The 24,854-nt window shown below is 47.3% G+C and overlaps 1 protein-coding gene across 5 annotated transcripts in view; it reads right to left on the bottom strand.

The window, feature by feature from the left end:
* Positions 1-24,854, bottom strand: part of LOC147616555 (protein SPA1-RELATED 4-like) — a 42,353-nt gene that overhangs the window by 8,978 nt on the left and 8,521 nt on the right. The window contains exons 2-7 of one of the 5 annotated variants that reach the window (XM_086777623.1): positions 22,016-22,214; positions 21,713-21,828; positions 21,428-21,621; positions 19,224-21,159; positions 18,949-19,106; positions 16,244-17,234 (exon numbers count right to left, since the gene is read on the bottom strand). In XM_086777623.1, coding sequence (XP_086633749.1) covers positions 16,244-17,234; positions 18,949-19,106; positions 19,224-20,930 — 2,856 coding nt within the window. In that variant the 5' untranslated portion in view covers positions 20,931-21,159; positions 21,428-21,621; positions 21,713-21,828; positions 22,016-22,214. The remainder of the gene's footprint in view (positions 1-16,243; positions 17,235-18,948; positions 19,107-19,223; positions 21,160-21,427; positions 21,622-21,712; positions 21,829-22,015; positions 22,215-24,854) is intronic. The other 4 variants (XM_086777627.1, XM_086777626.1, XM_086777625.1 and 1 more) reach the window with 4 other exon arrangements.

Here is a 24,854-nt window from a genome sequence, read left to right as displayed (position 1 = left end):
CGAGGCCAGGCTGCATCCATAGTTCCGGATCCCCCCCCCCCCCCAGGTGCGAGCCATTGCCATAGATTTCTTCCATCCTCCTCTCACGGGTGTCCCCCTATCCTCTCAGGTGCTGGATGCGCATGAGCAGGTTTTAACGACACACGAGAGAGGTGCCCCCTCTCCCCCCCGGCTCTCCGGACTTTCCTATTGACACCCTTTACTTCATAGGAGCTTGCGGAGGCTCTCATGGCACTTCCCAAGGGAAAATGCCCAGGAGAAGCTGGCCTTCTAGTTTCCTATTTCTTCGCCATTGGGATCTCATGGAAGACGTCTTCAAAGCTGCCTTCAATGAAATTATGACCACGGGCTCCATGCCAAAGAGGCTGTCAAAGGGATTGATTCATTTGATTCCCAAGGAGGGTGGGGACATATTGGAGATTCAGCAGTGAGGGACCGCCTACAAAATCTTAGCCAAAGCCATCAGCCGGAGACTAAAACCTTTCCTCCCCGATTTGATTCATGTCACACGGACGGGTTTCATCCAGGATTGGAGCATTCTAGACAACATCTTCCCTTTTGGGAGGCGACTGCTTTGGCTAGGTTGAGGCAAGATCTTATAGTTCTACTTCTCGATTTTGAGGGTGGACTGGGCCTTTCTGGAGAGACGATGTGCCGGATGGGATTTCCCGAGAGGAATGGGTCCAAGGTGTTTCTGGGCTTTATTCGACTTCGCACAGCCAAGTTCTCACTCAAGGAGCCAAAGGTGACAGATTTCCGCTTTCTCGCTCGGTCCGGCAGGGCTGTCCCACTAGCACCTTATCTCTTCTTGTTTGTTGCCAAGGCCATGAGCAGTCTTCTCTCCGCTTAGGAGCCAAGGCTTCAAGGGCTACGTCTTCCCATCCACATGCAGGAGGAGTTTCTTGACTCAGAGTTTGCCGATGAAGCAGCATACATATCCGGAGATGAGAGGAACCTCCAGAGATTCGCTGATGCGATACGAGATCTTTTGACATGTATTCGGCGCACAGATCAACTAGCACAAGTCATATGGATTCTAGATTGGCTCATCGCTCGCCCCAACTTGGAGGCCAATTGAGGCTTTTCAGTGGATCCCGAGCAACGCTCCAGTTTGTTGTCTTGGATGCCAGGTTGGTATCGATATTTCCCAAGTGTAGCAGCTAGCCCCTCTTCTTCAGATGTTGCATGCGTGGAAGCCTTGCTATACTGATCCAGAACCCTAAGCATGATTAAGAACATTGATACTAATTAACATATGATTAAGATAGAGAGGAGAGAGATTAGGTGTGACTGACCATTAGCCCTTCTGCTTATGCTCTACTACCTGTCATGCCGAAAACGATGATAAATCTGACTTGTGAGATGTGCTTATATATGTGTTGAGGCTGCAGTCGGCCAGCATACTAATCCAGTCGGCCACTTCTGTTGGACAAAGACCCCTTTCACTTGCTGATTATGCTGCACTTTTCCCCCTTCTACTGTTGGCCAAAGGCTGAGCACCCAGCCGCCTGCTGTGGGACCTCTGATGGCAGCCGACAGCATACCTGCTGGCTGCCCGACACAGTTCCCAGCCCCCTTATGAAGATGCTAATGCTGATGGAGATGATACTGTGGCTGCTGCTGCTGATGAATGATGCTGATGATACTGTGATGACGCTGATGATGATCATGCTGATGCTAATGCTTATGTTAATGCTTCTGCAACTGATGGTGACCTAAATGCTTACAATCCCAGACCCTCCCCTCATAGTGGTTGCGAGTGTTCACCAGACACGACATACCGTTGGCTCTGATGAGAGCTTCGCCTTACTCACCTTCACTATCGGCCTACATGGTAGACTCGATAGCGCAGAGACCCCTTTGGGGGATTCTAGTGGATGCATCTTGCAGAGGGAGAGGGTGACTGATTTTAGTGGATGCACCCTCCGCTGGCCAAGGTGGCCAGAGAGGGATTCCGATAAATATGGATATGGGAGGGCTGCCCTCTCACACGACTTCAATGGGATCCGGGGGAGTAGACATGGCACGACTACTCTCATAGAGAGGAGGCTCCTAGCACCCCTTCTTCTCTTACACCGCACGGCTCGGCTTGGCTGCAGGATTCAGATGTCCGCAATCGAGGGCACTCCATCAGCACAGCAAGGCACTAGCAGTCTCAGGACCTCCCTCCCTCGGTTCTCTCAGATTTCTCAAAGAGGCTATGGGTCAGTTTTATGTAAAAAAAGATCACTCTCTTTCCATGGCAGCCTAGCAGTAGGCACTTGGCTAGCCATCGGAGGTATGCCAACAATTTGTTCAAGGTGTGGCCATCTCCACGAGTCCTAGTAACATTGCCTTTGGGATTTAGCAAATTTGGTAGAAGATTTTTCGCATTTTCTCTACGGGCCAGGCCCCCTCCCACACAGTTAGGCACAGTTGCGTGGGCCACTGCCGTTGGGGCCACCCTAGCAGGGGGCCTTGCCTTGCAGGTCTCTCATCTCTGTATCTCTGCAGTTCCATTCCCAGCTTCCTCCACTAATCATTGAACCCCTATTTCCTGCCACAAATGGGAGATTTGCATTAGTATTGCGGTGTGGCATATTTGGAGAGCTAGTTGTAGCGAGATTACTGATGGCACCCTCACCCAACCAGCAAAGTCCATCCGAAGCATCTAGCTTGATATCATTCATACCCTCCGTGGGACAGTGGGGGGAGGTTCAGGGTGGCTTCGACCGCATGCAGAAGCGCCGCGAGGCCTTCCTAATGATTTGGCATCATTGGCCTTTTCTCACTAACAATAATGGTAAGCCCACTTGGCATTATAGATTACCTATGTGGTTGTTCCCCTCCCCCCCCCATTGTATGAGGTAGCCTTCTCCTCCTAGAGTGACCACTTGTGTAGTTGTCCCCCCCCCCACCCCCCCAAACCCATTGTATGAGGTAGCCTTCTCCTCCTAGAGTGACCAACCAGGGAAGAAGAGCATCCTTTTCCCCTTTTTTCGGTTCTCTTGATTCCACTCCCCTCTATGGAGCTGAATTTGTACTTAGCCATTATGACTGTTTTATTCGGTAACTAATAGAAGGATCTTTTTCCCTGAAAAAAAAGTGTCAAAGGGGTGGGACCCATTATAGAAGACACCTTCTCATGTGTGTAGAGGGAGGTATGGGCACCTAGCCTAGGCAGGCATGTATGCCAAGTGTGTGGTGTGGGCTGCCATGTAGCCCACGGTGGGTGCATGGGCCCAATCAATGCACAATTCTCTCTCCGTCCCTAGCAAGGCTAGTCGACTACCTGCTTGCAGATAAACGAAGTGAAAGAGGGCTTCCATAGCCAACGCCCTATTGCCCTACACTGACATCTGACTTCACCCTCATCATTGCCGTCACAAAAACGTCCTATTGCTGCTGGTCGCCATCTCTCTCCTGCGGTCAGCGGACCATGTTGCTGGCTGTACACTATACGCTTTATGGAGCTTGACGTGTACCTGCAGTCCAGCCCCCTTGGCGCTGATATCTATGCCTGCTTGGTGCCTACGGTGTAGGCATATGCTCACTTATGGTAGTGCTATGTGTGAACAGGGCTTAACCAAGGGCACTTTTTCCCATGTGGTTTTTCCCCTTGGACATCAAGTGTGAAAGGACACTCTAACATATAATATTTTGTACTTCTATATTATATGGATGTGGCACACATGCAAGGGTTGACTTGCATTTTGTGGATACCACACTTTTGGCTCTCTCTCTCTCTCTCTCTCTTTTTTGTGTGTGAGCTTCTCTACCCTGCACCTAACCCTAATGTGCAGGTTTGTGTGTGTGAGTGTGTGAGTCCAACACCCAACATTTGGTATCAGAGCTGGGAGCTTGCCCTGGAGCAGTGCCTGTGTGAATCTGCAGAAAAAAACTGCGAAATTCCTTCGACGCTGTGTTTTTTCCGTCGACTGCGAATTTCCGTCGACGCTGTGTTTTTCCGTCGACGTCCGTCCGTCCGTGGCTTCCGTCCGCCAGTTCCGTCCAGCTGCTCCACCGTCCGGCCGCCAAATGCGGGCGGCACTAGTGGGGAGCCCACCACCTCCGCGTTCTGCCAACTCCAGCCGGCGCCCGCTTCTGTCACCGCCCAGGCCCCCCTCAGCTCCGTCACAGCACCCGCCGGCCAGCGTCGTCTCAACCTGCCGTTCTGTTCCGGCCGACCACTTCCGTCCATGCCTCTCCGTTCCAGTCGCCGTCTGCTCCCGTCCGACGTCTCCGTTCAGGCCGTCTCGACCCGCCGGCTGGCTCGCTCGTCGGCCCTGCTCCGTCTCGACCGGCACCAGTCGACTGCAGGCACCAGCGCTGGTCCAAGGCCCGCCGGCCGTCTCTGCTCTGTCTCGACCTCCACCGTCGACTCCACGCATCCGCGCTGGTCCAAGCCCGCCGGCACACCCTACCCGACTTCAGGCGCCCTCTGTTCGCTCCCAGCGCTACCCACGACTGCCTCGTGGTCTTTGTTCGCCGCCTCCGCCTACCTTATCGCAAGTCAACTCCAGCACGCCTGCTGCTCGCCCGCTGGGACCCGACAGCTCCACAACGTCCGCCTCTGCTGGTTCGCCACCGCCCAGAGCACGCCTCCGCCTTGCTGTCCTCTGCACACCTCGTGACCACTGTGCACCCGTCTGCAGCTCTACACGCCTCTGTCTTGCCATCCGTGCTCTGCAACAACTCCCTACAACACCACTCCCTCCAACGCCTTCACCTGCAACGACTACCTTCAACAAGGTCTTCCCGGCTGCCCAGGCACCTGTGTTTCAGCAAACAAAAAAAAAATGCAAGGAAGATTTGAAAGATTGCAGGTGGTGGATTCAGGCAAATTGGGGGATTTCTCAATTTCAGAACAAATTAAAAAAATTGGGCATTTTACTTTGCCTGCAATTTGGGGGTTTTCGAAATTGAGGTCAAAATCAGCCAATTGAACCTCTTTCATTTGCAGAAATTTGGGGGTTTTCAAAATTGAGGTCAAAATCAGCAAATTGAACCTCTTTCACTTGCAGAAATTTGGGGCTTTTGTGAAAATTGGCCAATTAGATGCAGATTGAAGCGATTGGAGTGCATAAAAATTGGGGATTTTCAGATTGGAGCATGTAATTGGGCATTACAGCTGCGATTTGTCGCGTATGTATACACATTGGGTGTAATTGGACAATTTGGTGCAGGTTTACACTTGCTTTGGTTTGCAGGCATACATTTGCACAGGACATTTGGTTGCCTGGCACTGCACATTGGTGCTTGGTTTGCTTGCAGTTATACTTTGTTGACATGGCACAGAATGCTACAGATGTATTTGGTGTGCTCACCCAGGAGGACAAGCTGGATGGATCTAACTACTCCCTTTGGAGTTTTATGATCCGTAATTTGCTGGTAGCCAAAGGGCTTTGGGGCATCATGTGTGGTGATGACACACGCCCACATACCATTCAGCCAGCCACGCCTCAAAGGGCAGGTGCTCAAAGAGCTCCTGATGTAGATCCTGCTCCCACACGAGCAGAAGAGATGGGACTCTAGAGATGCACAGGCCATGTCATTGATAGCCCTTTCAGTGAAAAGGACTATTATTCCGCACATTCGTTTGTGCAAGACATCGAAGCTTGCATGGGACACATTGGAAGCAATGTATCAGGTACGCAACGAGGCAAGAGTTGCCTACTTGAAGAGGCAATTGGATCTTCTTTCTATGGATGAGGGTGACTCCATGGCAGATCATCTCACCAAAGTGAAAGATTTGCAGGAACAATTGCTCAACATTGATGAGGTTATCCCAGACAGACAGATGGTCACCAACACTCTTCATTCTTTACCGCCTTCCTACTTGGGCTTTCACACCTCTCTCAACCTCTCGATGAGAGGAGGTGGTGATCCCGTCACTTTTGAAGAGCTCGTGGGTTTACTCTTGCAGGAAGAGCAAACAAGAGCAAACTTATCGAGCAACCGTGGTGGAGAAAAGGCATTTACAGCCAAGGATAAGGGTAAAGCAAAGAGCTTTAGGCATGGGGGACAACAGTCTAGCAAGGCTGGTCATGGACAGCCCTCTTCTAGTGGTGAAAAGTCTGACAAAGGGGATGCAAACAAGCCCAAAAAGAAGGGAAAATGTCACTACTGCCATAAGCCTGGACACTACATCAGTGAATGTAGGAAAAGGATTGCAAAAGAGAAAAAGAAAGAAGCAGGCAATGCAGTAGCAGACTCTTCGGATGACAAAGCACAGCAATCAGCTAATGTAATCCAGGAAGAGTACACTTTTTTGGTCACATGCACTAGTGACACACCAGGTGCTTCAGACACTGATATGTCTTGCATTGCATCTGACAGACAGAATGCATCATGGTATTTTGATAGTGGTGCTTCGAGCCACATCACTTCATGCAAAGATGTATTTCAGCACTTGGTTTATGCTTCAAATGGCCGCACTCTATCATGTGCAGATCATACCACATATCCAGTAAAGGGAATTGGTAATGTCATACTTATTGCAGCCAATGGTGCCAATATATGTATGAAAAATGTATTGTATGTTCCAGGAATAAAGAAAAATCTGCTCTCCGTCTCAGCCATAAACGACCAAGGTTTAAAGGTTGAATTTGAAGATGGGAAGTGTTTGGTAAAAGACCCATCAAAGGGTTATGAAATAGTCACTTCTGGAACACGATACAAAGGCTTGTATAAGCTGGACAGCTATGACAAGCGCACTTATGATGCAAATACAGTGGCTGCCCACACTCCTGCTATGCATGATGGAGAGCTATGGCATGCTCGTTTTGGGCATGTAAATTTTCAGAGTTTGATGCATGGTTGATAATATGCCGCCTCTTGAGTCTCCGCCAAGACATGTATGTGAGGGGTGTATTTTGGGAAAGATGCAACGGAAACCATTCCCCAAAGATGGAGCTGTTAGAGCTCATAGTGATGTATGTGGTCCAATGCGGACACCATCCATAGGGGGGCATCTTTACTTTGTCACATTCATTGATGACTACTCCAGGTTTGCTTGGGCTTACCCTTTGAAAGCAAAAGCAGATGTGTTTACATGCTTTCGACACTTTGTAGCAATGGCAGAAAATATGTGTGCATGTAAAGTCCAAACACTTCGCTCAAATAGAGGTGGTGTTGAACAGGTGTCCAACAAAAGCTTTGAAAACCATAACACCATTTGAGGCTTGGTATAGCCGAAAGCCAACAGTGGATTATATGCGTACATTTGGGTGTTTGGCATATGCACATGTGCCAGAACAACTCCGAACAAAGCTTGATGACAAAGCAATTAAATGCATTTTTGTGGGCTACAGCAATGAAAGCAAAGGATACCGTCTTTATAATCCAACTACACGAAGGATTTTTGTGAGTAGAGATGTGGTATTTGCTGAAAATTCAGAACAGCCCATGGTCAGCTTGTATAAAAGCAATGATACAAGCATACAGGACATGTTTGATGGACTTTTACCCATTGCAATTAGGGGGGATTCAGATCAGCCAGCCCCTACACAAGAAAATCCACATGTAGAACATGTGAACCAGCCAGCCATTCAGCCCCCTTCTGTGGAAGAAGTGGAAGATCTTGTCAGGGAAGAGCAAACAGCCATAGACACAGCCAAGTCAGTGCCAAGATGGTTGCTAAAAACTTTGTAAGAAAGCAAACTTGCAGCTCCACTCACAGGTAGAACAAGGGCTAGTTCCAGCCATGCTTTGAATGTACATCGTGGGGAGTCTGCATTCGCAATGGGTGGTCTCTTTGATTCAGAAGAGCCTTCTTCTTATGAAGAAGCACATGAGAATGAGCATTGGTTGCAAGCTATGCAAGCTGAAATTTCTTCTATCATGAAGAACAATACATGGGATCTTGTGGAATTGCCTAAAGGCAAGCATGTAATTGGAACAAAGTGGGTGTACAAAGTCAAAAGAAAGTCTGATGGTACTATTGACAGGTACAAAGCAAGACTTGTGGCTAAAGGCTACTCCCAAAAAAAGGGAATAGATTATGAAGAGACTTTTGCTCCTACTTCGAGAATGACCACAATAAGATCTGTGATTGCATTGGCTGCCCATAAAGGATGGAAAGTGCATCAATTGGATATCAAAACTGCATTCTTAAATGGGGATTTACAGGAGGAAGTATATGTAAATCAACCCATTGGTTTTGTAGTTCCTGGTGAGGAACATAAAGTATGCAAGTTGCACAAAGCATTGTATGGGTTAAAGCAAGCTCCAAGAGCTTGGTATGATAAGATACATGCTCATCTAACCAACCAAGGTTATGAGAATAGTCCAGCTGAAAGCACATTATATGTGAAGAAAACCGATGCTGATATTCTCATAGTCATCTTGTATGTAGATGACATGCTCATTACAGGTACAAGCAAAGCACAAATTTCAGATTTCAAAGCTGATTTGAAAGCTGAATTTGATATGTCAGATTTGGGGCCTTTACACTACTATCTCGGCATACAGTTTATGCATACAGATGATGGCATTGTTATGCAGCAAACTAAGTACATAAAAAGTTTGCTAAAAAGATTTCACATGGATGAATGTAAGCCCATTTCTACTCCGGTAGAACCAGGTGTACGGCTTACTATGCATGATATTGGAGAGCCTTTTGAGGCCGGCATTTACAGCCAGGCAGTGGGATGCCTCATTTACTTGTGTAACACGAGGCTAGACATATCTTTTGGGGTGTCTTTGTTGAGCAAATTCATGCACAGCCCAGGCACAAAGCATTGGCAAGCAGTCAAACGCATTTTTCGATATCTTAAGGGTACCCTGGATCTTGGTTTGTTCTATCCCGGGGGGGCACCTTGCAGCTTTATGCATACAGTGATTCAGATTGGGCTGGTGATTATGATACCAGGCAATCCACCAGTGGGAATTGTTTTTTTCTTGGCAGCTCATGCATATCTTGGTTGAGTAAAAAGCAACCCACTGTTGCTACATCTACTTGTGAGGCTGAGTACAGGGCAGTCGTTACAGCTACAGTAGATTGTGTATGGTTGAGGAGACTATTGGCTGATCTTCGTGAGTGTCAGCAGACACCCACCACCATTCTCACTGATAGCCAGAGTGCTACGGCCGTGGCACGAAATCCAGTATTTCATGCACGTACCAAGCACATAGAGATTCATTATCACTATGTCAGAGAGAGGCTACATGCAGGGGAGATCAGTTTATCTTATTGCCCTACACAGGATAATGTTGCAGATCTATTCACAAAGGCTTTACCTCGAGAAAAGTTTGAAGCTTTCCGCAAAGCTTTGGGCTTACTCTCATACAGAGAGTGATCTGCTACCTTGTACAGGTTCACACTTCCACTACAGGGGGGATTTGTAGGCATATGCTCACTTATGGTAGTGCTATGTGTGAACAGGGCTTAACCAAGGGCACTTTTTCCCATGTGGTTTTTCCCCTTGGACATCAAGTGTGAAAGGACACTCTAACATATAATATTTTGTACTTCTATATTATATGGATGTGGCACACATGCAAGGGTTGACTTGCATTTTGTGGATACCACACTTTTGGCTCTCTCTCTCTCTCTCTCTCTCTCTCTTTTGTGTGTGAGCTTCTCTACCCTGCACCTAACCCTAATGTGCAGGTTTGTGTGTGTGAGTGTGTGAGTCCAACACCCAACATACGGTACCTGTTTGGTGCCCATAGGCACTGCCCGTGGTGTGTAGCTATTGTTGTGTCATGACCTTGTGAATTTGTGCAGTGTAAGTGCGAGCATGGTGGTCGGTGAGCAAGATATATGTTTAAGGTTCATACTTGGAACAAAGGTTTTATTTAAACAACCCCATGTGTGGAGGGGACAAAGGGTTAAAAACCTTTTAAAATAAAAGAATACTCCTTTTAGAGCATCGTGGCCCATTTGGGGGAGGCCTACCCTATTATTAGGGGGAAACTTCTTTTGGAGGAGAGTCGGCTGCAGCATACGTGTGCTTTTTCTCTCTTTCTAGTGACAGGTGGGCTGTTGGAAGGTGGTGCGCCGGGACTGAACAGCAAGCCCTTTATCTCCTTGCAACAGGCTGGCTGCAGCTACACGTGCAAGAGCTCTTTCTCTCTCCTGCTTATTGGTGGGCTGGCAGTAGGATTGAAGGCGGGCTGGACTGCACATGGGCTGGACAGAGAGCAGGGCAGAACACTGTACGTGGGCTGGACAGAGAGCGGGGCTAAACAGCATGCTCTCTCCCTCTTTGCAACAGGCCGGCGGATTAGATTGTATCTCTCTCTATCTTGGAAGGGAAGTCGACAGGATTGCAGACGGCTGCTGGTTGCAGGAAGTGCACAGCCGACAGATTTCTCTCTCTCTCTCTCTCTCTCTCTCTCTCTCTCTCTCCTGTGGAAGGCAGCGCACAGCCGAACAGAGCTTTCTTCTCTCCCTTTTTCCTGTGGAAAACGGTGCGAGACCAAAGGTGGCTACCAGAGGTGCAGAACTCATGATGTATTCATTTAAACTCTTCCATTGAATTTGAATAAAGAAATACCGAAAGGGGCGCCAAGCTTTGGGGCCAACAGGTGTCGTTCTTCTTTTCGTGTAGGAGCACTCTAGCTCCCTTTTTATCTATCTTATTTGCTGGATTACAACCGTGTTTGGGTGACTGCTAGTCTACCGCACTTTGGTTTCTACCAGATGCCGGTTTCAGCTGACGCTTCCGGAATTCGACTTCACAACCTTGTTTGTGCCCGGGAGTTACTTACAGTGCAAGTACTACGGAGAACCAGCTTTCCTAGCACCACTGGTTGTAGCTGCTGCTGAGGCTTCCCAAATTCAACTTCACAACCTTGTTTGTGCCTGAGAGTGACCTCTGGAGCCAGTACTATGGAGAACTAGCTTTCGGGGCACTTTGTAGTATGGACAGCCGAGTAAGGATTGAGGAAGTGGTATTCTAGTAAAACACATGCTACGAATACATTACACGACACATATGCTCATGTTGCACATGATCCAAACTTGGTATTGTTGGGACAACAGTCGCATGGCAAGGAGAAAGTGCAAGATAGGGAGCCTAATGCATTACAGGCTGAAGTTCAGCATATGAAAAGGCTTCTCAAAGACAAGGAAGATGAACTTAAATTCTTGCATGAGGACCCACAAGTGCAAATGAACGTGGAGACCAAGAAGGCCAATTCTGTCCAGATCAATGGTTGCTGAAGACGCTCCTCTAAGGCTACCGGAGCTAGCTGCCTAAGGGCCGGCCTGAGGTGATCCCAAGCTCGGAGTAAACTGGCTGCAAATCTGTCCTAAAAAGCTGGGCTAAGTCCGCGGGCTCGCATCTCAGTGAAGATCCATCTAATACTCTATGGCCAAGGGCCCCCTAGACTCGGGGTGCGGGCTGAACGGGCCAAGAGGAAGTCCTTCCAAGGCTCACCACCGGGAAGGAGTTCTCTAACAATCATCTTGCCCAGCAGGGCACAGCTCTGACTAGCAGGGTCAATGATGCCTAGGCCCCCTCTATGCCATGGCTGAATGATCACTCCATGCCACCTTGGCCCTGGCAGGCCTCCCGTCACTACCGGCACACAAGAATTTTCGGATCAACCGTTGTATCTGACCAATACATGCTCGGGAGAAGGCCCAACAAGACGTAATGTACCACATGGTGGCAAGAAGGACTTGGTTCGCCACCACCACTCTACCAGCTAGGGAGAGCCTCGAAGAACTCCGATACAAAAGCTTCTTCCGAATGTTAGAAGAAGAGGGGCGAGCTGCTGCTCAGGAGAGATATCGATACCCACCTAGCATCCAAGATAGCGAATTGGAGTGCCCCTAGGGATCCACTCGAAAGACTCAACTGGGCGCCAAGCCAGGGCGGGTGCAAAGCCTACCCAAAAACCACATGACTTGTGCCAGTTGATATGCGCTCCTGATGCGCGACCAAAGATCTCGACTGCCTCAATGAATCTCTGGAGATTCTCCACATCTCCTAATAGGTAAGTTGTTGTGTCATCAGAAAACTCAGAGTCTGGCAGCTCTTCCTGAGTACGGAGGGGGAGATGCAATCCCTAGAGCTCCGTCTCCTGTGCTAAGAGAAAACTGCTCATGGCCTCGGCGACAAATAGGAAAGCGTAAGGTGCCAAAGGACAGCCCTATCGAACCGAGTGGGAAAGGGAAAATCTGTGCCGAGTAAAGTCCTGAAACACCACAAATCCACTCCACGGGAAATCCCATCCGGCTCATCGTGCCCTCCAAAAAGCTCCAATCAACCCTAGCATATGCTTTCTCGAAGTCTACGAGTAGCACTATGAGGTCTTGCTGCCACATCCGGGCCGAAGTTGTCGCCTCCCAAAACGTGAAGATGTTGTCCTGAATGCTCAGATCCTGAACAAAACTCGTATGAGTGTCATGGATTAAGTCAGGGAGAGGAAAGGCTGAAGTCTCGTGCTGATGGCCTTGGCCAAGATCTAGTAGGCGGTCCCAAGAAGGGTGATGGGTCTCCACTGCTGGATCTCCAATCTGTCACCACCCTCCTTAGGAATCAAGTGTATCAAACCCTCTGAAAGCCTCTCTGGCATGGCACCTGTGGAATCTCATTAAAGGCGGCTCGAAGGCCGCCTTCCATGAGGTCCCACTGGCAAAGAAAGACGGAAACTAGAAGCTCATCCGTCCCCGGGCATTTGAGCCATCAATGCCCCCGCCAGCTCTTCTGCAGTGAAGGGAGTCAATAAGAAGGACCGAAGCGCAAGGGGAACCACCTCTCTCATGTGCCACCAGACCCTCTCGCACGCGTCCATCACTTGTGGGGATAATGGGACACCCGTGTGGAGAGATCAAAAAAATGAGTGGTGATGGCTCTCACAAGGGGGGGGGGGGGGGGGGGGGGTGGGGGGGTCAGAAACAATAGCTCCATCTTAGCCCGTGCAACCTGCGAATACCATCTCTCCTCCTGTGAGGGCCGGCTATCTCATCCTCAACTAACATATGTGCATATCCTCAGTAGATCTAGACTTGCATGCATGCCTTCATAGAGTCTTCTATGGTGCTATTGTGTCAACATATGGTTCAGCCAACGTCCGGTCTTCCTCATCCTTGTGTTTGGCAATCCACACTCATCATTCACATCATTGTACAAGTTTTCCAAAGTAATACAAGCAAATACTTCTGCTTGCAGGGGCCCTTCAGTGGGTAATTGGGACCCAATCCTATGTCGACTCTTATCTCCTCTCTCAACTCTTCTCTCTTAAGTACAATGGATTGCATAAACTCACAGGTTTAAAGAAGGCTTTGTTGCATGTCACAACGGTCCACCTATTGCATACTACATTACCTGTGGTCATAATCTCATTAAAGGCAGCTCGAAGGCCGCCTTCCATGAGGTCCTAGTGGCAAAGAAAGACAAAAACTAGAAGCTCATCCGTCCCCGGGCATTTGCTCCTAGGAAGAGCCATCAATGCCCCCGCCAGCTCTTCTGCAGTGAAGGGAGTCAATAAGAAGGACCGAAGCGCGGGGGGAACCACCTCTCTCATGTGCCACCAGACCCTCTCGCACGCGTCCATCACTTGTGGGGATTATGGGACACCCGTGTGGAGAGAGAAAAAAAAATCAGTGGTGATGGCTCTCACAATGGGGGGGCGCGAGGGGGGCGCGCGGGGGGGGGGGGGGGGGGGGGGGGGGGGGGTGTTCAGAAACAATAGCTCCATCTTGGCCCGTGCAACCTGCGAATACCATCTCTCCTCCTGTGAGGGCCGGCTATCTCATCCTCAACTAACATATGTGCATATCCTCAGTAGATCTAGACTTGCATGCATGCCTTCATAGAGTCTTCTATGGTGCTATTGCGTCAACATATGGTTCAGCCAACGTCCGGTCTTCCTCATCCTTGTGTTTGGCAATCCACACTCATCATTCACATCATTGTACAAGTTTTCCAAAGTAATACAAGCAAATACTTCTGCTTGCAGGGGCCCTTCAGTGGGTAATTGGGACCCAATCCTATGTCGACTCTTATCTCCTCTCTCAACTAATCTCTCTTAAGTACAATGGATTGCATAAACTCACAGGTTTAAAGAAGGCTTTGTTGCATGTCACAACGGTCCACCTATTGCATACTACATTGGTATCACAGCTTCAGGTTGTGACCGAACTCACCTACCCAAAAGTGTGAGCTTATATAAAACTATGGTCAAGAAAAATCACCCAGGCCTCCACAATGTCAGGAGACACCTCTTCAAAAAGCTCCAAAGAAGACATCAAGGAGAGATCAACAAAGAAGATACCACCAAAGAAACACTTACTTCAATGATGACTTCGTCCAAGCAATTTTGGAGCAAGATAGATTTCTCAAGCTCCAACTTGAGTCTCAAGAAGAAAAAGTAGAAAAAGCAAAAAAAGCCAAAGAGGAAGCTAAAAGTCAAGTAAGCAATCAAAGAAGACGAAAAGCCTAAAGAACTTTCATAGCTTGAAAGATTGTTCCTCATCATGGAGCAACAAAGACAAAAAGAAGAATCCAAACGGGCTGAAAAACGAAGGGCCAAAAAAGCCCAACATGATGAATCCAAACGGGCTGAAGAACGAAGGGCCAAAAAAGCCCAACGCAATGATGAACGAAGGGTCGAGGACGCCAAACGCAAGGAAGCATACACCTTTGTGAAGTCCAACACTAAGGAAAGCATACGAATATGACTATTTGGCTACCCATGTATATATATGCACCAATGCTCCTAGTCGGCCAGTAGTATTAATCATGGTTAGTTAGTACGAAAGGTACGATACGGTACGGTACGATAAAATACGGTACTAATTGGTACCTTAAAATTTTTTGAGGTACGGTACGATATTAGTACGTTTTTTTTTTTTTTAAATACTTCCTAAACTTAAAAATTGTAGACAAGAAGTTACAAAATAGTAGAACCATGAACATAATGTCATCATGCCATTAGAGTACAAAATTGCTACAAAAGGATAGGCCAAAAACTCATGGCATGGGCGACCGCCAAGTTCCAACATGCGTACATACATGATACTACATACTACAATACATCATCGATGGGCTAGAAGGAGATAGATGCCCAATGCCTAGAGAGCTATAACATATCAAAAGTCTACATCATCACCAACATCTGCATGATCATCAACATGATCACTACTAGAGTGTCCATCAAGAGAGTTCTCTGAAGAGGACTCTTCGAAGGTGGACGAGACACTCTGGGGATCATTCTCGCTAAGTAGGTTGCCATCATCATCAAACAAGGGCTCTCTAGGCAGTGGGGTATCATCATGAGGGGGCAATGGAATATCATCATGAAGGCGGGGATTGGAGCTCGAGGATCCCCGCCTCACATATGTGCGAAGGCCACCCTTTGCCGATGCCGAAGGCGGAGGCCTATGAACTCCAACTGCTCGGGCCCCCGTCCATGCTGACTCTTGGTGCTGCGAGTATCTGCTGCCACAAGCTCACTATAGAGCTCCATGAAGATTGCCTCGTTCTCCTCATCAGGCAATATGATCGCTTGCCTAATATGGCAATGGCAAGTGCACACGCTGACAAACAGCTCCCTATAGGCTGCAAATGGCGATAAATGGCTCTCTAGAAGACTGAAATTGCTCCACGCAACAGCAACAACAACAACAACGACGACGACGACGAAAAAAAAAAATCAAAATCAAAAATCGTACGGTATCGTACGAATCCGTACGGTACCGTACCGTACAACAAGTACGTACGATTTCAGTCGTACGACGTACCGAACTAAGCCTGGTATTGATGTCGGCCACCTGTACCCGACTGCCATGTTACCGCCACCACATCATCACTGTCATGTAGCAGTGCCACGTGTCACCTAAGATGTCCAACTCTGCCTGTCAGATGTTATCTGATGTCTAGTTGTGCCCTACATACTGTATAGCAGGTAGTAGTTGGTTTTGAAAATTTACGTTTCACAACATGCCACTATATAATGGATGCATTTTGATAGGATATCATTGTCTTATAGACTCTGTTATACCTTCACAAAATTTTATTTACTTTTCTTTTGATATTGATTGTCCCCTGAGGAGGTGCACGCCATTCCAATTTCTAAGTGAGTTGGTGCTGCAATTTTGGGCAGAGCGTATGTGTGAGCACGCACGGGCCATGTGTGTGGGTAATTAAGTGTAATAACTTTTTATAGGTATTCCTTCAATGAGCTGATTTAAACCAGTGCATTTGCATGGATTTCTGCACTAGAGTCATTATAAAAAGAACGTTCTTCACAAAATCAAAGGCATTAAACCAGTTTCCTAGCTTGAGCAAGGATAACGTCAGTTTACCTGCACTACACCATCATAATCACTTGAGGCAATGTGGCTTTTTATGTAACTATTCCAGCAAATGCTGCTGAGCATTGACCTGTTTGTCATTTCAATCACAGGATAGTGTATGTCTATACTTTCATTCAATACTGCATCACATTCAAAAACTTTGATCCGCTTACATACGCCAGCTGTTGCAAAATATTCCTGATCGCGATCAAAGCTTAGAGAACAGACCATATTGGCAGTGTTGAGCAAATCTCCATGCCGTAGAGTTGCTCTCACCTCAAACTTGTTGAACCTTGCATACTTGCAGAGGCTATCAAAAAAGCATCCAAGTGAATCATTCGCTTGGGTACCAATACCAACAACTTCAGAGCTCTTTTGAGTGCCCGAACCAGCAAGTGGCACATTTGTTGCTGTGCTAGCAGTCGTGGTGTCCTGATTTTGGCTTCCAAAATTACAAGTACTCCTGCATGTCTGAGAAGGCTGAACTTTCCAGCGCATAGAAAAGTAGACTTGCTCAAGTTGATCAAAGTTTCTCATCAGCCTGGCACACTTTGAGCGCAACTCTTCTTGTCTTTGCATAGACTCACTGCCCACTTGAATCCCTTTTCTGCTGACGTCTACAGAAAGACCATGCACCGACATTTCTGAAGCCTCCCCATCAAAAACCCCCCGATTCTTCAACAGTGAATCTTTAATATTGCAAGAACCTCCGTGTTCAGTAAGCTTGCTGGACATGGCCTGATTCTCCAGTAGTCCACTACTCTGCATGCCAGTGTGCTTTAGAAGAGACCGCCTCCTGTTCACTTCCTGTATATCTGATGTGAGACAAGAGAGATCGTTTATGAGTCTTCTGGATAGTTCTTGTTTTTTCTGTTGTGCACGTTGAAGGAAGTCCAATAGTAACTCTGTTTCTGCTTCGCTCTCCTCTATGTTCATGGCTGCCTGCCTCTCTACAAGTGCTTCGCCAGCTTCATTAAGAATTTCAGAGTGCAGCAGCTCACTGTTGCAGAAGAAAATGCAAAGCAAAAAGCAACACATATTTAATGCATTTGATTTTTTAGTGATATAGGAAAGTAACAACAAAACTGGACAGAAAAACAGCCACAAATGACTGTTGATATAGAGCTACCTGCCTTGATAATCAAATAGAAAATATATTCAAAAAAGCCAGAAGTTGATCAGCCTCGCCCATGGAACAATGAAAAAATTCAAATTCCTTGCAGAAGTCTATAAACTTTCTCCCCTCTCAGTCCTGCGGGACATAAATCCAGGCGCCCCAGCCCCGGAGGACTAACACATACAAATCAAGCAAACATACAAAACATTGCACCCAAAAACCACAGTTCCAGGCAACCATGAATACAATGCACATGTACAATGTGTATTTCGATAATCTCCCATTCTCAAAGACATGTATCTTCATTGCCCATAAAGCCAAGTGTGAACAAACAGTATTAGGCTAATCCAAGCCATCCTTGGCTGATAGGTAAGTGACGAGTTGAACTGAGGCCTCTGCGGGCTGCAAACTCCGCCAAAACCATGTGTGGGACACAGGGTTTATTGCAAACAAATCGTGAGAGCATCTTCTTGGCTCCATTACAAAGGTGTGAGGTTTACAGCCCAAAATCTTCCCCATACATTGCTGCTGCTCTAACCAGTAAAACAAAGATGAAGAGTTTGGTCTGCACTCGTAAAACAAAGATGAGGAGTTTGGTTTGCACTCGCTAAAAGTGTGTCGAAAATTTTCTCTCTCTACTCTTACTAATGATGCAGAATATCTAGCACAGCGGCTGCTAGGTTTTCAAGGAGCATCAACAGCTGCTAGGTTTTATGAAGAATCAACGGCCTGAAAATATTCCCACATCCTCCTTGGAGCATTAGGTGACAAAGATGCCAAAGATGGTATCATGGTAGAACAGTCAGGCCTGACAAATTTGGCAACGTAGCAAGACAGGAAACATATTAATTAACCAACAGCTTAATCGACCAAAGTCCGCCTAGCCACCCAGGGATGCTGCCAGTCAGCCAACCCTATGCTGTCTATAAGCGAATAACCCCTCCCTTTCATTCATTCTCTCTACCATCTTTTGCAACACCTCTTGCAGCCCACACTTCAGCACACAATTGCATTGGTTCAGCCCGGCAAGCATGCAGAAGCAGCCCACCTTCCAAAATTCCATTTCAAGCATCTTTCATCCCTAACAGTACTCATACATGGTATTGTGTGTAAGCCCTTTTACAGTCATAGAGTGTATTTTAGTTAGTAAAACAGGGTGCACATGTAGTGTTTCACTACTTCCACCCTTGACTCTACGCATGCAACAACAATGCAGGCAAGAATTGGAGGCAGTAGCAGGCCCTAGGACTAGAAACCTGCAGATGCAGAGCTGGGAGGCGCGTGAGCTGCCACAAAGCAGAAGGCGAGGCTGGTGTAGGTTGTGAAAGAGATCGCCCCTCCTTACCCACTTGTAGACCATACATTGGCCTTGTGAGCTCATCCATGGCTGACTACAACACCCTCTTACTCGTGCTTAGGAGAGTGTTATAAGATATTTGCTCAAGAATATGGACATGAAAACGCAAGCACACGAGTGCATTATCAATTTTACAGATACACGATCAACTGGGCATACAAAGACTCCCAATGGATTAAAAAGATGGATTAACATCAACTTAAAATCTTTACAAGGACATTACAAGACAAGTAACATTACCTAGCTTCTGGTCGTGAATTCGGGTTTGGATGGAGCAGCCACAGGCAAAAGGCAGCTTCTTTTGGCCGCTCTGAAAGCATTCGAGAGGGCAATATTCTATGGTGAAGATCTAACATTACCCTTGAGTATTCTTCCCACGTACTTGATGAGCAGAACAGCTGCAACAAATCAAACAAAATTCAAAAATCTGGCCTTGCATCTGGACAGATAAAATGCAAGAAGCTGTGTTACTTAGCAGCTAGAATAAGGAAACTAAAGAAAAGAGAAGGTAATACCTCAAAGAGCAGTACTCCTAAACAGTAAATGTCTGATGCAAAAGAGTATGTTCCATCTAAGACCTCCTCAGGACTCGCATACCATGTCTCCTCCATGAGGTGGGTAGGCCGCAGAGGAAAGTGTTCATCCTGTTGCACCTCATCACCTGAGAGAGAACTTAGTGTCAATCTCTCTTGCACTTCTGATTTCTTTGCTACCATGAAAGCTTTGCTAGTGGATATATCCTTTGGTGCATCTGCTGAGACTCTCAAGTCATCCTCTAGAGACTCCATCCCAAAGCTGCTGCTTTTCTGGCTGCTGGGACTGGATCCTTTAAATGGACCTGATAACCATGCCTCAAACTCCAACTTGTCCCATGCTTTCTCAGCAAAAGCATTTAACCTCTTCGAGGACACCATATTTTGTCTCTTATTGGAGGTGCTCCTGAATCCATCAAGATGGTCTTCAAAACTCTGCATCTCTTGGGTATTTGGAGCTGCTGCTTGCCTACTTGACAATGCCCTCCCCTCACTTGAAGTGGAAATATCATTGCTAAGGGTTGCTGTGTCTAAAAGGGAGGCTTGACCAGATGCTCCACCTGTAGAAGCATCTGATGACCCAGAAGTAGATCTAGAGCTTGCAGAATCCAGAAAAGAAACCCGATGCATGGAAGAAAGGATAAATGATGAAGGACGAACATTTCTCAAGACAACGCCCTGTGCGTGAGCAAGATGAACAAACTCCAAGATCTGTTTGAAAATGTGTAAGCACTCGAAATGGTCCACCATCCGGGATGGCCTATTCAGCCACTGACGTAAGGTGATGTTGCTCCCAACATCACCATTGCTAGGATACGATCCCTCAAAAAACGATACCAACTCAGACTGCTTGCAGAGAGCCATTGCAGACTTATCTGCCCCGTCCTCAAGATACTCCATTTTCCTTTTCTTCATAAGAGCACCTTTTGATGCATGGAAAATTCCTGAATCCGCTGTGATAGCATTCGTGGAGACAAGAGGAGGCTGATGTGTGCTGAGCTTTGCAAACCTAGTCTTCCAAGGGTCACTATAAAGGGACTTTGTCCTACTGGACTGTTGCAATGATTCTTTGCCTACACCTGCTTCTGCTTGTTTGCCACTGTCAGGTTTCTCAAGTGATTCTGAGCTCTCATGTTCGGGGTCTTGTATTGTCTGAGGATACTTGTCAGGCCAACAATCACTCGGTAAAGAGTCCTGAGAAAAGTTGTGCTTCAAGACCCATTGCTGGATTTGCTGCTGACGAACTTCTTGCCTATACCTCTCGCCCTGCTTCCCAAATAGAGTCCTTGGGTCATTCCTTTGCTCCATAATCATATCGGAAAGGTTGGGTCTGATGCAGGAAATGTTCCCAGTATGAAGTGCTGAAGCCAGCTGTGGTCTGACGGGAAAAGGCCCTTCTCCAATACCACTATCTTTCCTAGCATTACGGTCAGCTACAGCTCTTGAGGCCCCAGCAAAAGCCAAACCTGGAACCACATTAGACTGCGGACTCGAAGTAATCATGCCCTTAAACCTCAAGCACGAGCTTCTGTCAAATATGCCTTCTTTCTCGGACCCTGAGGCTACCTGTGCCTGACTTGACCTGCCTTTGATCTGCTCATGTCCACTAGAAGTTGCAACCGCAGTACTGTCATCCACCATGAATGTCTGTATGCCTCTTACATCCCCACTAGATCCTCTATCCTCCATTAAGAAAACACAAGGATTGTTGGATACATGATAATCACACGCTTCCAACAAGGTTATGTACCAAAAGAAGCATGGATGTTGTTGCCATTTACATCACCTTGACAAGTATCTCACAAAACCAATCAGCATCATAGAGCTCCCCAGCAGTTCACACTCCTGGCGACTAGTAACTGAAGCCAAACAACCTGTTGGGCGCGCTTCGGAAGTGATCACATAGGAGCCATCGTGCCTTAAACAACATTACAAAGATGCAGTCAGTATGAAAAAAAATGAAACTGATGTTGAAACCACCAGGCAAGGGAATGCTTACATGACCAAGACACTGAAAAAGAACTTTTAATTGACACAATGAGTAGCTTGTGCTTGGGGTGTTGATGGGCACAATTAAATACCGTTTGCTTTAAAATGTTATTACTGTATTTTTCCTTGTCTGTTGGTTGGTTTTCGGTTTGCTTAGTTTTACCTTTTTCAATGTTTGAAACTCCTTTTCTTATTACCTCAGAGTGATTGCTGGAATCTAGACTGTTTCCCTAGCATCCAATCTTTGTACACGTGATCTCCAGCTCGTCAACCAATGTTTGCCTTCTGGAGAATTTCTCTCTGCTAGGCAGGGTTCCAAGAAGCAGACCGGCCCATGGCCATCTTCAAGGCGACCTATAGGCTGGCCTTCCAGGCCAGCAAGGGTGCATCACTAACACCACACCACATGGTTTCATTGACAAGGTGACCGACAAATCTGAGCAGACTCCCATAGCGAGGAGGAACAGATCCAGAATCCTTACCCCGAAAATGAATGAACAGAGACCTAGCAGTGATGGAGAGACCATTGATGCCCGTCTTATTTGCTAGATGCAGTAAAGTTATCCCAACCACGAGCCATACCTGCTGGCCCCAGCCTCTTGGCAAACCAATCACAGGTAAAGCACAACGAATCTTTTTTTAAGAGCGCGAAGCGCAGATAAGTTTTCTAAACCAATAAGTTTTTAAGAGCGTGAAGATCAGATTAGTTCTCTCAATGTTTACAATTCAAGACTTTTACGCCAGGATAAAGGTTCGGATGGACCTATTTGGCCAATGCATGGTACCTGATTGGCGATATCAACATGCTCAAGACGTCTTAGGACATACAAGGTGGGAAGGGTTGTCCCCCCATCGACTGACACCCAGAATGGCCCTTTGGAAGGAGATGCTCTTGGTTGTGCAGGAGCACACACACATATACCTAGAGATATTCTGCCACCTCCCTCCGAGTTTGTTTTTCTCCCGCTCTAACCACCATGGCCCCTACACTCTCACAAGACTTGACAGATATTATGTTGATGAGTGGGCTATGTAATCAAGTGTAACATGTGGAAGCTCGGTGGAAGAATTTTAACTTCAATGCTCAGAATTCAGCAATCATTCACGACGAATATAATGCACAACATAGAAGAAGATGTGCAGAAAATAGAGACAGAGAGAAAGAAGAAAGGAAGGAAGTTGTATTAACGTCTTCAAAAGGCCAAAATGACCTATGAGACCAAAAGGTTATATCATTGCCATGAGGTACATCATCTTGGGTACAAAATAGTAATAAAGAAAGATAACAAAAATCTATAACTTTAAAATCTGATCTAGGTACATGAGCAGAGAGCACTCATATCACCCTAATACATCCCTCATGGGCCGCTGTGACATGGTGCTCAAGGTGGTAAAATTGAGCTGGCGCGAGAGAGTCCTGCGATGATGGCCCGAATCCTCCTATGGTGGCGTGGCCGTAGGCGAGGGCCATGGGGTCTGGGATGTCGAGCTCTGCATAACTCAGTGGCTCTGTTGAGTGTCACACCTCTCGGCCGAGATCCTACACTAGCTTGTGGTCTGGGTATGATGGGGTTGGCCCTCGGAGTGCTGGTATGGAAGAAGTCGATGAGAGCTCTCTGTGCTGGTCCTCGAGCAAGTACAGTTGATCTGGATCTCACTAAGGACTCCCTCTGTCTACGAAGCTCTAGAAGAAAAAGTCCCAGGCATCTCTGATCCGAGAAGTCCATGATCCTGGAAAGTGGTCCGAACCCAGCTCGGAAGAGGCAATGGAACCTCCCCCGAATCTCATAGTATACAAGGCATCGGCATATGTAAAGATCCTCTGTCTCGGGCTCTGTGTGACAGAGCTGGCATATCCTATCCTCTGGTGTGGCATTCTAGGCCCATATCTGGCAGTCTCCATTCTTAGCTAGTGGGACGAGGTGCAGATCTGGCCGATCGCACATCTCACCCCAAAGGATACGTGTATGTCCATGTAGCGTGGGCGGATGATGAACCCATCCTCTGTCAAGCATAGGAGGTGATCTCTGTAGAAGGCCATCTTCGTCCCCAGTGGACGACTAGGTGAACTCCATGTCCTCTGAGTATCCAATCTGACAATGTCCTTCCTGATAACCCTGTTCCGCTCTGTGTGGCTGAGAGCAAATGACGAGGCCTCTATGCTGTACTGGAACAGGGGGAGTGCCTCCATCTGCATACCGTGCATGCCAAACCAAGTGCCTACCTGTGCATACCAGCACTCTGTATCTCCCTCAAGTATCAATTGTCTCGAGGACTCCAGGGCTAGCCGGGGGTATCTATCAAGTGGAAGCTCCTATAGCCTATGCCAGTATGTCACTGTCTGGAATAGAGCCTCTCTCACTATCAGTGCAGCCCCCATCTCTGCTTGCACAATCTCATGTGGCACTAATGGCTTACTCCTAATCATGCGTGAAATCATCGCCACTAGGGGACTCTCCATCGGCTTCCACCCATCATATACCTCCTCTGTATCTGTCTCGGCCGGCTCTCTCTGTCTCCTCCTGTGGTATAAGCTAGGACCCCAGATGGGGACACCATATAGTAGTGCAGGTGTAACTAGAGTATCAAATAGCCAAAGCTTCGTCCTCGGCTCCTAAAACTGTATCTATGAGCATTGCCTCTCTAGCAAGCCAAGGGCTGCATATCCCCTCATCAATCTAGCGTCGGCCGCCTTCCGCATCAAGAACTGAGGTCCAGCAAAAGTGATCCCAAGGTATACATATGAGGTAGCATACTCCACAGGCTCTCCACTGTATGTAAACTATACTGCAGATCTACTTATCAAGTTATCCACTGTGAGGAGGTGTTAAGGATCATGACCTTGGTCTTTCCAAGGTTCACAGTGAGGTCCTCGTCCTCGCAAAGGCCCATAATGCATCCAAATGCCTCTGTAGCTCCTCTGGTGAATCAGAAATAAGAACAATATCATCTGCATACAAGAGGATCGGTATCAAGACTCCTGCCAAATGTGTTCCTGGTCCTCCCTGTCTATCTATGTAATCCGAGATCTCGTTAATGTAGAGACCAAATAGAGCACGAGACAATGGGCAGCCTTGCTTCACCCCGATAGTGTTGTGTATGATCTCTGAGTCACCTTCTGGAGCCCGTACTCTGCCTGTGATTGACTCATAGAGTGTAATGATGCCCCACAGCATCTCTACTGGCACTCCCATATCCTGCAGTCTCCTCTTCAATCTGGCCCATGAGACAGTATCAAAAGCTTTGCGGAAATCCACAAAGCAGCAGTATATCCGATGCCCGTGAGCTCTCCCCTCAATGATCCCCCATAGTGTAAAGATATGATTTAGTGTGGAGTGCCCTCTCCTGAAGCTTGCCTCCCCCGAAGCTCTGAGTCTCTGCTCCTCGGACCATCTACTAAGCTCATGCTCCAAAATCGAACCATAAATCTTGGCCAAGGTGTGACCAATCATGATAGTCCTATAGTTGTTGGGGTCCATGGGATCGCCTGCTTTCAAGATAGGTACAATAGTATTCAATGACCAGCTGACGGGGAAGCCCTCACATAAAGCCTTGTTAAACATGTGAATCAATAAAGGGGCTAGCATGTCCCTAGCATGGGAGAAATGCTCGGTGAGGAGTCCA

The sequence above is a fragment of the Cibotium barometz genome, chromosome 38 (genome assembly GCF_041138505.1).
Source record: "Cibotium barometz isolate CiBa-2024 chromosome 38, ASM4113850v1, whole genome shotgun sequence".
NCBI classification, from domain to species: Eukaryota; Viridiplantae; Streptophyta; class Polypodiopsida; order Cyatheales; family Cibotiaceae; genus Cibotium; species Cibotium barometz.
The sequence above is the reverse complement of the archived record's forward strand: the minus strand, read 5'-3'. Positions and strand labels throughout refer to the sequence as shown.